This window comes from Marmota marmota, unplaced genomic scaffold, assembly GCF_001458135.2.
Source record: "Marmota marmota marmota unplaced genomic scaffold, marMar, whole genome shotgun sequence".
Classification (NCBI taxonomy): Eukaryota; Metazoa; Chordata; class Mammalia; order Rodentia; family Sciuridae; genus Marmota; species Marmota marmota.
The window spans coordinates 1,414,437-1,429,929 of NW_026000283.1; the positions used below are offsets into that span (position 1 = coordinate 1,414,437).

Here is a 15,493-nt window from a genome sequence, read left to right on the forward strand (position 1 = left end):
TTTTTTTTTTTTTTTTTTTTTTTTTTTTTTTTTTTTTTTTTTTTTTTTTGGTACTGGGGATTGAACACAGGGGCACTCACCCACTGAGCCTCATCCCCAACCCTGTTTTGTATATTATTTAGAGACAGGGTCTCACTGAGTTGCTTAGTGTCTTGCTTTTGTTGAGGCTGACTTTGAACTTGAGATCCTCCTGCCTTAGCCTCCCAAGCTGCTGGAATTACAGGAGTATGCCACCATGCCTGACCCTGAATACATTTTCTTATTGAGAAAAAAGGCTTATGTATGAAAGTATTCCACAATAGGATCAGTTTATGTGAGGTTTTGATTTTATTCATGAGATAGACTTCCCTGTCTAATATTTAAGCATTCCAGATAGAATGTGTTGAGATTTGCAAGATATAATTGATGCTTCTTTCTTTGTGAGACACATATCTTCTAGCACCTTAACTCTGGAGAATGGCAGGTTAGCAATGCTTAGAGTCTGCTTCCAACCAAGCTTACTAAAGTACTACTTTGTTATTTAATAATTAAGCTTATACATAGTCATTTCAAACAACCATTTCTTTAAGCTATATCTTGCTGCAAATATGAAATATATTATTTTTGGCCAAGAAGCAAATTATTAAGTATTTACATTTATAAATATATAAGTCAAATATATAGATATCCCTGACCTTAAGGATTTCAATTTGTTTTTGAAGCTATTTCTTTATCAATATAGTAAGTATTTATTGTTAGAATTGTTCAAAATTTATAAAAGAAAGCCAACATTTTGGTGAATGTCCTTCCAGATATATTGCCATGCACAGTTTTATATGATCTGGCCCTAGATGTAAACACAGAATTCATTTTTATTTATTTAAATATTATTTTAATTGTAGATGGACCCAATATCTTTATTTATTTATTTTCATGTTGTGCTGAGGATTGAACCCAGTGCCTCACACATGTGAGGCAAGTGCTCTACCACTGAGCCACAACCCCAGCCCAAACACAGAATTCATTTTTGACCTTTCATTTTTAAAAGAGATATAAAAAAGGCTTTTTTCCCCTTCTTTTTAGCGTTGTTGCCCGGACATGATAAATAACTTAATGGAAAGTGTTAAAACAGAACTTTCATGTGCCGAAGACAAAACTAATACTGGTTCAGAGAAAGGAAAATTGATCATGTTAGTTAGTGACTTTTATTATGGAAGACATGAAGGAGCCATGGAGGAAGAACCGAAGACTTACACAACCTTTAAATGCTTCAGTTGCTTGAAAGTTCTTAAAAATAATATTAGGTATGTAAATACTTACTTACAATTGTTTCACAATTAGATACTACAATGTATAAAATACTGAATTTTGGAATATGAATATTATATTATTTTTCTTTCCCACTCTAGGTAAAACAGTATGTTGAAAAGATTTTGCCCTCTCTTTATTTTTTCTTTTTTTAATATTTTTTTTTATTTGTAGATGGACATAATACCTTTATTTTATTTATTTTTGTGTAGTGCTGAGGATCAAACCCAGTGCCTCACATGTTCTAGGCAAGCCTCTACCACTGAGCTACAATCCTAGCCCTTTTGCTCACTTATATTTTAGTAGTAATACTACTATTATTAGTAATACTTGTATTACTCCTGGATCTCCATAATCATATTTTTTCAGTTAGTTTAAGAAAGGACAAAATATATTATAACTTAAGGAAAATTACTTCTTTGCTATCTATATAACAGTGAACTAAGAGTTTTGTAACATGTTTTTATTTTCTAGTTGCTTGTTAATCTTACATACCTTTTTTTATATTTTTGTGTTGTATATGGACACAATACCTTTATTTTATTTATTTGTTTTTATGTGCCACTGAGGATTGAACCTAGTGTCTCACAGATGCTAGGCAAGTGCACTACCACTGAGCTACAGCCACAGCCCCTTAGATTTCTTTATATCACAAGAAAAAATACATTATCTAATCTAACCTCCATGCTGTTCTTATTTAATGCTCAAATTTTTCTGTTTGTACTTAAATTTTTTAACATATTTACCTATAGAGATAGTGATCTTTTTTGGTGGTCATCTTTTAGAAATTTTCAAGTTCTATGAAACATGTTTGCTTTGATTTTATGATTTAATACATTTAAAAACAGATTTAATTTCCAGTGAATTTTTAAAAATTTACTTATTTATTCTAATTTGTTATACATGCCAGCAGAATGCATTTCAGTTCATAGTACACATATAGAGCACAATCTTCGTGTCTCTGGTTGTACACAAAGTAGAGTCACACCATCCAGTGGAATTTTAAAGATTTTATACATGTATGCTTTAAATTTTAAGAACATGTACTTTGTAGTCTTTGAGTTATGTGTTACATTACATATCTTAACATTTCAAATGAGGTAGTAGCAAAACAAAGTAACAAGACATCTCAATAGGTATTTTTCATTGCTTGTGTAGCCTGACATTTATATTAAGTGAGGTTGTTTTCTAACATTTTATAATAAAAATTTTTGAATATTCAACAAAATTAAAAAAATTTACAGTGACCATCTGTTTATTACCTCAATTCTTTTTTTTAAAGAGAGAGAGATAATTTTTTAATATTTATTTTTTTAGTTTTCGGTGGACACATTTTATTTTATTTCTATGTGGTGCTGAGGATCGAACCCAGCACCCCGCGCATGCCAGGCGAGCGCGTTACTGCTTGAGCCACATCCCCAGCCCTTATCAACACAATTCTACCATTAACATTTTACTATACAAGTTGAGTATCCCTTATCCAAAATTCTTGGCACAAGAAATGCTTCAGATTTGGGATATTTTATCAGATTTTGGAATATTTGCATGTATCTATAATGAGATGTCTTGAATTCAAGACCCAAGTCTAAACACAAATTTTTTTTTTGTTTCTCATGTCCCTTATACACATAGTCTAAAGGTGATTTTATATAATATTTATGGTATACTTGGCATTTTGCCTGTGACTCATCATATGAAGTAAGGTGCAGAATTTTCACCTTATGATATCGTGGTGTGCAAAAGTTTTAGATTTTGGAGCATTTCAAATTTGAGATTTTCAGATTAGGGATGCTAAGCTTGTACTTATTTTACCACGTATCTATTTATTGATAAACCATTTGATTTTTTGGGGTAGTTTTCAAAGTAAATTGCAGACATTTTCCAAAACCAAAGGAATAAAGAAGATATTGCAAGGTATTTCATAATCAACTCTAAAAAGAAGCAGTGTTTTGAAGGCGTAAAAAAGAGATAAATTTTAAACTTTCACAATGATTGCTATCTAGTCCACCCTGTTTCAAGATTTTCTTTAGGAACTTATAGTGAGTTATTGCAAGTAGTTGACCCATTCTTAAAATTGTTGCTTTGATTGAAATTTTACTTTGAAATTCAGCCAAAAGCTTCAGTACACTCTTCAAAGTAGGCATGCCCATTTGTTGTATACTCTGTGCCTTAAATGACATTCTGTAAGGAAGAATGAACAATTTTTTTAAGAGAGAGGGGAAAGAGAGAGAGAATTTTTTAATATTTATTTTCTTTTTGGCGGACACAACCTCTTTGTTTGGTGGTGCTGAGGATTGAACCCAGGCCGCACGCGTGCCAGGCGAGCGCGCTACCACTTGAGCCACATCCCCAGCCCAACAATTTGTAACAACAGTAAGCCAGTATCACTAAATAAAGCAAAAGGTTCTTTTAATTATTATTATTATTTTTACATGCATTTTGAAACCAATATACAAATACATACATATATATCTTCAAAATCTTCAAAAGATTTCTTTCATGACTCCATAGCTACTGTTGGTGGTAGTTTTCTTTCTATAAGTGTTTTATTTTGAAATGTAAATAGTATTTCATGTGCTGAAAAGAAGCCTGCTATTTTTCTTTACGCAGAATGTTTTGAAACAAGATGAAAAGAAAAATTGTTTAGTGAGCCACTTAATGAATAAAGTACACACTTTTTTGTGTGTGATGGGGTCCTGCTGTTTTGCCCAGGCTGTTTTTTTTTAGAGGACTTTAAGGCCTTGGAGATATTATTTTGATTTAGTCAGACAACTGTATTTTTAAAATTTAAGATCAGACATTTATTTGTGAGGTTTCTCTCTGGTTATAAATCTGAATCTTTGTACCTGTTGACAATGATTTATAGGTTCATGAACCATATGAAGCACCACTTGGAACTCGAGAAGCAGAATAGTGAGAGCTGGGAAAACCACACCACCTGCCAGCACTGCTACAGACAGTATCCCACGCCCTTCCAGTTGCAGTGCCACATTGAGAGTACTCACACTCCCCATGAGTTTTCTAGTAAGTGACAATCCTTGAAATTATGAATATTACTGATTTTGATCATCTGAACTATGAAAGAACCTTAAGAATCCTGATGGTAAAATAGACTTTGAGGGTAAAATTTAAAAAAACAGTTTTTAACTCTTATACTTAAATAAAATTTGTTACTAAAATTGAAATGCCTCTTGTAAACAATTCATTAATATTTCTATATTTTTGGTTCATCTGAAAAATGTGGCTAAAACTAGTAGTACACTTCCCTCAGTGATGTTATGAGAATTAAATAAACTAAATAATGCCCTTAGAACAATGTTAATAGTGATAGAATTATTAGAACACCCTCACTGTTATTTCTACCACTATTACTGTTACTTCTTGTTGTCATTGTTACAGATTTACAAAATGCATCCTTTTTAAATATACATCCTTAAAATTGTGTGATTTTTTTCCCCACTTGCAGCCATTTGCAAAATCTGTGAATTGTCATTTGAAACAGAGCATATTCTTTTACAACATATGAAGGATACTCATAAACCTGGTGAAATGCCATATATTTGCCAGGTAAACAGATTTTTTGTATACTTAGGTATCTATTTAATTTTCAGGTGCCATGAAATAATGTTGTTCTTTGGATTTTTGACCATTTAAGGTAGTTATCGTACTAAAATTGAAGAGCCTCTTCATTAGTGAAAACTCCCTTGGGGGTGATAGGCTAGATTTGTCTTGTGGGCCATAGTTTGTTGACCCTCCTGTTCTGGGCAAAGAGATATCCTGCTGGAGAAAGAAACCTAAAGGCTTATCGTATTAGGGGAGAATGTAGACATTACAGGAAAACAGGAAATGCTTCTAGTTATAGAGAACCCAATTACATGTTTTGGGACCATTGTTTTTCCAGAATTTAAATTGACTGTCAGTAATAAGAAAGCAAGGTAACGATAAATTGCCACTGTTTCATAGCCTTTAAAAATCTAAAGAAGAAAATACTTTTTTGTATAGCAGGAAAAACTTTACAGAACAAGAGGCATCAAAGTTTGAAAATTCAAGTCAAGATGGGGATGGTGAAAAGAAGGGAGTCTAGCTATGTTTTGGAATATACCCCTAACTTTGAAAGATAACTCTTCAGTTTCAGAGTTATCTTTATTACTTTTACTAATAGGACTCTTGGTTGCATAGACAGTAAAGCTAAACTAGTAGTTCAGAATATTCTTAACAAGTACCTCATCATGGCTAATTTGATGTCATTTTATGCAATTATAAAGCTTCAGTTAAACTAAAACTTCTTTTTATTTTTAGGTTTGCCAGTTTAGATCTTCAACATTTTCTGATGTAGAAACTCATTTTAGAGCATCCCATGAAAACACGAAGAACTTGCTGTGTCCATTCTGCCTCAAAGTTAGTAGAATGGCAACCCCCTATATGAATCATTACATGAAACATCAGGTGAGATTTAGTAGTTCGTATTTGTTTGCATTGTTTTGATGAAATGTTAGACATACTTAGAACATTGGTTAAATTTCTTCTGAACAGGAAGCAAAGTTGCTCTGAAAGACATAATTAATTTACAGTTTATGTTTATGCTTGTGAAACTTTCATTTCTTTCCCTTGCCTGCTTTCTGATGATGTTGAGGCTTATATACAATAAAAGTTCTGAAAGGTAGTTAGAAAGGGAACCTCAGAATAGAGGGAAAGGGGAAGATGAGTGGAATATTCAGGTTGGATATTTTGGGGTCCAAGAGTGGTAGACACAGGAATGATTTTGAAGGTGGTTATCAAGAGTAGGGAAAAGAATATGTGAACCAAGGAAGCTTAAGACTGAGGACTCATAACCTTCTGTTTTCCTTTTTTCCTCCAACCTTACTTCTACTTCCCAACCCACTTTGTATTACTGGAAGACCTGTAGTTGTCATTAGTGACCCAGAATGGTCTCTTATAGCAGCTGATAGCAAAAGAAACAGCAGTGACCCTTATTACCAGATATGTGAATTATGCTGGAGAACTATATTTAGGTTGCAATTCTTTCCTGTATGACTTTGTACAGTTCTGCTATGTAATTTCTATGATACCAGTATTAGTGCTTGTACCTTTCCCTTGAATTCTCATTTTTCTCCCCACTGGTTCTTTTCCTGAAACAATTAGACTGTCACTTGGGCTGAAAACTTTCCTGAAACAGTGAGCCTGTTCTTGGATGTTTAAAAGAGTAACAGTGCTTCTGTCAAAATCAGAAGTCAGTGGATTTACTGAATCTGATTATGTAATCAAGCTTTGCCTCCTCACTGATCAGCTTATTATATTTTCTTATTATTGACTGCATTGTCATGGCCAATTTATTAAGTACTGGTGCTAATATGGGTTTTGGTTATGGTCATTAGATAATCATGAAATCAACTTGTAGTTGTTAATTGGAAAAAATTATTAAAGAATTTTCAGACACATCCAGGATTGTCAATGTTACCGTTGCCATGGTACCAATGTATTTTTTTTTTATCCTGGTCAGCTACCATGTTCTTAAGAAACTCTGGCAAAATCTTTCCATTCAAGGATTTCCCCAACAGTGTTCCATCAGGTATTAATAGGTATTCTCACAAATTGTTCTTAATAAATTTCACAAATGGCTGGGTTTACAAAATTAGTAGAATTTTTTGCTGTGTTTAAAATCCAGACTTTTTAGAGCTTTTAATATCCTAACAGAAATTATAAATCTTGGGCTGGGGTTGTAGCTCCGTGGTAGAGCACTCACCTAGCATGTGTAAGGCACTGGGTTTGATCCTCAGTACCACTTAAAAAATAAATAAATAAAATAAAAGTATTGTGTCCACCTACAACTAAAAAGAAGAAGAAAATATAAATTTGAGGTGCAATGGCACATGCTTGTAATCCTAGCATCTTGACAAGCTGAAGGAGGAGGATTCCAAGTTCTAGACCAGCCTCAGCAATTTAGCAATGCCCTGTCTCAAAATAAAAAGGTCTGGGGATGTGGCTCAGTGGTAAAGCAACCCTGAGTTCAATCCTCAGTACCAAAAAAAATTTGGAAAAAGCATATAAAATGATANTATATATATATATATATAAATAAATAAATAAATAAGTTTTCAAGTAGGACACAGTACATAATATTCCCTAAACTTGTTTGACCATTCTACCTTTTTTGTTGTTGTTGTTTGTTTGTTTTGGTACCAGGGATTGAACTCAGGGGCACTTGGCCACTGAGCCACATCCTCAGCCCTATTTTGTATTTTATTTAGAGACAGAGTCTCACTGAGTGGCTTAGTGCCTTGCTTTTGCTGAGACTGGCTTTGAACTCATGATCCTCCTGCCTTAGCCTCCCGAGCCACTGGGATTACAGGTGTGTGCCACTGTGACCGGCTTCTACCCTTTATTTGTATAATACCTATTAACATTTCTTAAGGAATAGAATTTGAGAAACACTATTCTTTGTGCTCTGTATTTCACTTTTGGCTTTTGATTTTGAAAAGAATGAAATAAAAAGCAGTACTCTCCCTGCTTCATAATAAGGCTTTTAGCATAATTCTTTCCTTTGCTTTACTAGGCTCCAGAGTATGTGGATATAGACATGGAGTGAGTGATACATGCTTAGAAAGGTAGAAATTGATAGGTAGGCTATGTGGACTGTGTCTCTTTAAGTTCTTTATCTGATCTGTAGTCACTCTAAATGCCCTAGTTCATATGTCCTAACTTACCAGGTGTGTTGGAAAGAGTTATCCCAGCAGGTCTGAGTTGTCTGATGAGGGCCTGCTTCTTAATTTATAGATAGTCATCTTATCACTGTGTCCTTACATGACAAAGGGGTCCCAAGAGAGCTTTCCAGGGTCCCATTTATGAGGGCCTCAGCTTCATGACCTAATTACCTTCCAAAAACCCCACCTCCCATACTGTCACATTAGAGGCTAGGATTTCAGCATATGAATTGGCGTCAGACTTAAACATTTGACCCATCACAGGAGTTCAATTTCTTTTTTCTTTCCTTTTGTTAAATACATGGACACAATATCTTTATTTTGTTTTTTTTATTTTTATGTGGTGCTGAGAATCGAACCCAGTGCCTCCTGTGTGAGGCAAGTGCTCTGCCACTGAGCCACAACCCCAGCCTTTTTTTTTTTTTTGATAAGTTTCATGTATCTAAGAGGTAGGCAATCACTAATAAAAAGGAAAAGAATCTATTGATCAAAGGATCATCAGGCATCCCTCAAGTTATTTTCAGTTTGTGTATTATTCACTAAATACTCAAAAGCTAGAACTGAGCAGGATTATAATCTTATAATAGAAATGACATTATTAGTGCAATTTTAGACAATAAGAATTATTAAACCTGTAGTTTATTCTACAGATTTTTGAAGACTTCGATTGTAACTTTTTTCTAAAAAAAAATAAATACATTATCACATCTTGAGTGATTTTAGCGCTAGCAATCCAGTTTGTATAACTTTTATGAAAGGATGAAAGAATTCAGATGTGTTAAATATCTTCATTAACTCCTTAGTAATAAGAATATGCAGTTACCATATACTAATCATTTGCCATATGACAGCCACTGGTGCTTTTATGTGCACTATTTTGTTTAATATTTATAGTCACACTATTAAGCAGGTATGTAATTGCTTCTATTTTATAGGTGAGGAAATAAAGCTTTATAGAGAGTAACTTGCATAATATCACATTCTCCAATAAATGGCAAAGCCAAAAATTGACTTAAGAGTCCAAGTTTTTACTACAGACCCATATTCCACACACTGATATGAGGCCTAAAGAGAGATATTAGTCATTACCCATGAAAAATCACTCAAATCACCCAAACATTATAATATGCTTGTCAAAAAGTTCAAGTCAGACAACTTTCTTCTTTACTCTTGGAACTTCACATTACTGTTTCTTTGGTTGAATATAATGTTATTTTTAAAAGGTACTATATCATCATCATCATCCTTAGCATCTTGAATGTATACAAGCATAAGAGGGAATAGTAGATTAATGTCTCCAACCTCAGGGCTCTGTGCAAATGCTCACTGAATGGAATGGTAGACATTTTGAACTAGCTAAATTGTGCCTGCTGCTTGTGTGTGGTCTGTCAGTCTCTTACTGTCTGCCTCATTAATTAACAAACATTATTGAACCTAATAAATGCCAGGGACTGTTTTAGGTATTGGGGATACAGAAGTGAGAAAAGCAAAGTTTGTGCCCTCTGGAATTTACATTGTTGTGGAAAAACAACATGTTTGCACATGTTTGTGTGTGCATGCACAGGTGTGCAAGCAAGGAGGAAGATCTGAATGTATGTGTATGCTAGCTGGTGGCAAGTACAATGGGAAAAATACAAATGGATAGGAAGTTGCCAGGTCTTAGGTGAAGGAGTGGTTTCTGTTTTTTGTATGAGGTAAAAAACAGGGGGGCCTCTTCAAAGGAGATAAGGGAGTAAGTCTTATAGCTATCTGGGACAGGCAAAGGATAATGAAGTGAGCATATAACTAGGATGTTCAAGAAACAGCAAGGAGGTTAGTGTAGCTGGATCACAGTAAACAAGTAGGAAGAGATGAGGTTGCAGCAATAGAAAGTAAGCCAGATTATATAGGACCTTATAAGCTAGAGTCAGGATTCTGGAGTATTAAGGAAAGCCACTTTCAGAAGTTTTCGTATATGAAAGATATGCATTGTATTTAACATCGCTCTGGCAGCCATAAGAAGAATTGACTGTAATGGGATTGAAGGGTGGAAACAGGGAGAAAAATAGAAGCCTATTGCAAGAGTTTACATGAGTGGTTGGTTTTATACTAATGTGAGTGGTAGAAGTGGTTAGAGGTGATGAATGATGAGTTTTTTTGTTTGTTTGGTACTAGGGATTGAACCCAACCCAGGGATGCTTTGCCTTTAAGCGACATCCCCAACCCTTTTTTAAAAAATATTTTTCTTTAGTTGTAGATGAACACAATGACTTTATTTTATTTATTTATTTTTATGGTGCTGAGGATCGAACCTAGTGCCTCACATATGCTAGTGAGCACTCTATCACTGAGCCACAGCCCAGCCCCCAACCCTTTTTAATTTTTATTTTGAGACAGGATCTCCCTAAGTTGCTTAGGACCTCACTATGTTTTGAGGCTGGCCTTGAACTTGCAGTCCTCCTGAGTTACTTCAATTACTGGCACACACCAGTGTGCCTGACTTGATGGAGATAATGAGAAGTGAAAAGGTTATAAATGTCTTTTGAAGATATTGCTAATACATTTTATTAATGGGTTGAATGTAAGGTATAAGAAAAGGGAGTTAAGAATAACCAGACTTTCTCCTTTTTCCCTTTTGTCCTACACAGCTATAGAAATAGAGTTCCCATATACCGAGACATTGGCAAAACTAGGGAGGAACACATTCTCTCGCCATCACATCCACATACACACAAACACATATACACACACATACACAGTGAAACAAAGATGTCAAGTAGGTATTTGGATTGTGGCTATTTAAAGCCATGAAACTGACCCTTGCTGACAACACACCTGCGGTCCCAGGGACTTGGGAGGCAGACGCGGGAGGATTGTAAGTTCAAGGCCAGCCTCAGCAATTTAGCAAGACCCTGTCTCAAAATAAAAAACATAAAAGGACTGGAAATGTAGCTCCATGGTACCCTGGGGTTCAATCCCCACTAACAAGTAAATAAATGAAGCCATGAAACTAGATGAGGTATAGGTAGAGAAAAGATTTCTGGGAATTATACTTTGTAGGATTTTCTTTCTGGTTATCTTGATTTCTGTTTCTTGGGTGAGTTTTCCCCTTCCACCTCTCTCTTGAGCATATATAGGTGAGTTTATTTATGTTGACTGTACTTATGATATAATATAAGACACCACACCTCCCAAACAGTCTGAAGATAAAACTAACATAGTAAAATACGTTTTATATAATATGTAGTTTGAGCTTTTTATAGAAATTTTATTCACCACATGCCTGCTGTGCATCAGTAACTCCTGGTATTTTTCATATGTCAGCTCATTTTGATTATTCTGAAAGATTGGGTCTTATATAGTGATATGAGCTGGGGTTGTGGCTCAGTGGTAGAGTGCTTGCCTAACACATATGAGGCTGGGTTCACTTCTCAGCACCGCATGCAAATAAATAAAATAAAGGTCCATCAACAACTAATAAAAATATTTTTTAAAAAAAGATTGTTGTGCTTATGGAGCTAGAGCTTTAGAGAAAACATGTATTTATGTTCTGAATTTACATATAATAGAAAAAAATTTAATTAATGCAAGCATATACATAAAGATTACAATTAATAATATATAGTGGAAAGAACATTAACCAGCTCTGCGCAAGTGACAAATTTTTCTTGTGTCATAGTTCTCCTTTTTTTTTTTCTTTGTGGTTCTGGGGATTGAACCCAGGGCCTTGTGCATTCTAGGCAAGCACTCTACCAACTGAGCTATATCCCCAGCCCCCCACTGGGCTATATCCCCCAGCCCCATATTTCTTATTATTAATAGGACTTTACTTGAGGAAGAACTCAGTCAAGTGGTTCTCAAACAGTAAATTGGAAACAGTGCTCATTTAAAACCCTAACCCTAACCCTCCATACTCATGCTAACAATATTATAGCCTCTAGCCACAGGTGTCTGTTTAAATTTAAACTTATTAAAATTAAATAAAATTAGAAAATCAGCTTTTCAGTTGCAATTGTCCACATTTAAAGTGCTCAGTAACCACATATGAGTAGTGAAAATAATGGATAGTACAGCTGTAGAACATCATCATTGCAAAAGGCTCTATTGGATAGGTTTGCTTTTTATAACTATTTCTGTAGCATAACCTTCTTGGGAGTTTCTGGTTAGATTTGTTTGATTTTAGAAAGTTCAGTTTATATTACTAACTTGAAAGACAAATGGAAATAGCTAAAATTGTAGTTTACTTTTTCTAAGGATAAAAATGTGGTGTAATTCATTTTCTCAGTATAATGTGTTTGAATAGTATATACTTCAAATTTATAATTAAAAGCACCTTCCCATTACAATTGGTATAGGACTTTCCCAATTAGATCCTAATTGATATAATTTTTATATTGGATATTTTTATGGTAACAAAAACTTTTGAAACTCAAATACCAGTGTAAGGATTGATTTTAAAAGAAATAAAGCACTTTGCTAGTATGCACAATGCCCTGGGTCTCATCCCTAGCACCAAAAAAAAAAAAAAAACATAAAGAGGGTATTATGACATTATTTATAGTGAGAGATGGTAAGATACTGGTTTTAAATGGTTTAGTTATTAGAATTAAGGTGAATTTCAGGCCCCAGAATTTATGGTGGTAAAAGTTATTGTTCCTACTATTATTTCTACTATTTTATGTAAACAGAAAAAAGGAATTCATCGTTGTACAAAATGCAGGCTACAATTTTTGACCTGCAAGGAGAAAACAGATCATAAGACCCAGCATCGTACATTTATAAAGCCTAAAGAACTGGAAGGATTGCCTCCTGGAACAAAAGTGAGTATCAACTATGTTGTATTTTAACATTTTTTATAAGAGAAATAAACTCCTGCCTAGTTTCATCTGTTATCTATAATATACAAAATAACATCTGATTATAATTAAGACCTTAATTTTAGGTTTTATTGTTCTTTATCTTGGAAAGGAAAACTTCAAAACTGTATTTTTGAGTTGATTGACGTGTGCTTTGTTGAAGCAATATTACTTTGTAGAGAGTGCAACTAGATTAACTATAGGCTGAGACAGCTGTTGTTTCAGTATTCTGTAGGCTGTTTTTGAGCTATTCCAGTTATTAGTATGTGTCTGTTTCAGGGGCTAGACTATAAAATGTTTTAGTTCAGGAATCTTGTTTAATTTATCTTTGTGTCCCAAGCATCTGTCCTAATGCCTTGAATGCCATAGGTTTGTTGAAACAAGTTCTGTTCCTGGATAGCATTGCTGTTTTTAGTAAGAAGCACACATCTAACTACAAACTTTCCTTTTCATGTTTGCCTTATATACATGTTTTCTCTGACTTCTTTATATGAAGTTATTACTTGAATATTTGCTCCAGAGAAGGGATGGATAATCCAAACTGAAATAATCCCCAGACATTGATATTTAACTTTGAGTACATACTTTTGAATGTGAATATTTTAGTTAATTCAAATAGAAGATATAATGTGAAGCAATGATCTGAGATTTTAGAATGAGAAAAACTATCTGGTGTCCTTCTCTGCAGTCATTCATCCCATGCAGAATACTAATGTAAGAAGTACACACTTCTCATATCTTCCCTTGCAAGTAACAAAGTGCCCCAATATTAATATTAATATCTTAGAGCATTTGGAATAAGCTTAATTCCAAATTTAAAAAGTTTATCAATGTGCCTTTTCATACATTCTTTTTATTTCATCTATGCAGTGCTCTAATGAGATAGGCAAGGTACATATTCTCCCCATATTACAGATAAGAAGGCTTAGGTGGGATAAATTCCTTACCCACAGTCACATGGCTAGAAACAAGTAGTATGGAAATTTAATTTCAGGTCCTTTGACTCCTTGTCCTAGGCTTTTATATGATACCAGAGTCACGTGTATTTCACAGAACATCACATAGACTATTCCTCAAGTACATAGAGGGAATTATAGTCACATGATTAAAGAGAGTGTTAATAAGTGATTGCTTTCCATCATTAACTATTGGGTATAATTGAATATTTTCTTTTTCCAAATGTTAGGTGATAATTTTTATATTAGCTACCATTAAGGAACTTTTGAGCATTATTAAAATCTCCATGCTGTACGATAAATTGATTTAACCTCCATTATGATATTTGGAAGCAAAAATCATGCCCAATGAGTCCCCAGAAAGAAAGAGAAGGTCACATTTACTGACGATCTGATAATGCAGGCCTTTACAGAGTGATTTTAGGCTGTGGGATTTATTTGTTTACATATGTAGGTAGGAGGTAGTTAGGTAGTTCGTAGGTGCTAGAGTTTGAACTTGGGGCCTTCTACATGCTAAGTTCTCTACCACTGAGCTATATCCTCAGCTTTTAATTTTGATCTCTATTTGTGAAAACTTTTTACTTATACTGAAGTATAAAAATAGCCAGGGAACATGCTTTTTTAATATTGCTAAAATTGCACTAACACTCCTAATTATCCATTAATATCTGTGTTAACATAACTGCTACCAATAGAAAAAAATATATATATATAATAGCAGGAAATTAATACCAAGCTAAATTTCATTTAATTGGTATGACCATTTAGAATAAATGAGAGAATTGATTGTTTTTTATATTTACTATTTTCAAAATAATTATATTTAACTTTTTGTATTACAGTGATTTTTTTGTAACAACTTTGTTGAAAATGCAATTCATACCATGTAATTCATCTAGTTAAATTGTGCAATCCAATGATTTTATTTTAGAACATTCTCAGAGTTTTTAAAACATCACCAACAGTCAATTTTAGAACATTTTTATCACCCCCAAAAGAATCCCCATGCCCATTAGCAGTCACTCTGTTTCTCCTCCACCATCCCATGCAAACTTACATCTACCTTCAGTCCCTATGGATTTTCCTATTATAAATAAAATCATACAGTATGTAATCTTTGGGGACTGATTTCTTTTGGCTGCCATAATGTTTCCTAAGTTCATCCATATTATAGCATGTTTCAATATCTCATTCCTTTTTATGACTAAATAATATTTCATGTTATGGATATTCCACCTTTTATTTATCCATTCATCATTTGGTGGGCATTTGAGTTGTTTCTTCTTTTGGCTGTTATGAGTAATGCTGCTACAAAAACTCATGTACAAGTTTTTGTGTCGTTGAAGAAATGCCTATTTGTCTATTTTTTTGTCTGCTGTTTTTGCTTATGCTTTGGGTGAAATATTTCAGAAACCATTGCCTAACTTATAGCCATGAGGATTTACTATCATATTTTCTTATAAAAGTTTTACCTTTTGAGGTCATAAAATTTGGTCTTTGGTACATTTGGAGTTAAATTTTGTATTTACTATGCAGTATGATTTGTGTATAGATATTAGTTTTTAACAGCACCATCTGTTGGTAAGAGTATTCTTTCCCCATGGAATTGTTTTGGCAACTTGTCTAAAATACATTGATAATAAATGTGAGAACTTACAGATGATATTTTTAACACTACTGTGAAATTAATTTTCTAGAATGAATGTGTATATAT

The 15,493-nt window shown here is 33.8% G+C and overlaps 1 protein-coding gene across 1 annotated transcript in view; it reads left to right on the plus strand.

Moving 5' to 3' along the window:
* Znf280c (zinc finger protein 280C) overlaps positions 1 to 15,493 on the plus strand; it is a 54,684-nt gene that overhangs the window by 26,005 nt on the left and 13,186 nt on the right. Inside the window, exons 10-14 of the mRNA XM_015498487.2 lie at positions 1,063 to 1,283; positions 4,154 to 4,311; positions 4,754 to 4,854; positions 5,587 to 5,733; positions 12,656 to 12,787. Of these exons, the coding sequence (XP_015353973.1) occupies positions 1,063 to 1,283; positions 4,154 to 4,311; positions 4,754 to 4,854; positions 5,587 to 5,733; positions 12,656 to 12,787 (759 nt within the window). The remainder of the gene's footprint in view (positions 1 to 1,062; positions 1,284 to 4,153; positions 4,312 to 4,753; positions 4,855 to 5,586; positions 5,734 to 12,655; positions 12,788 to 15,493) is intronic.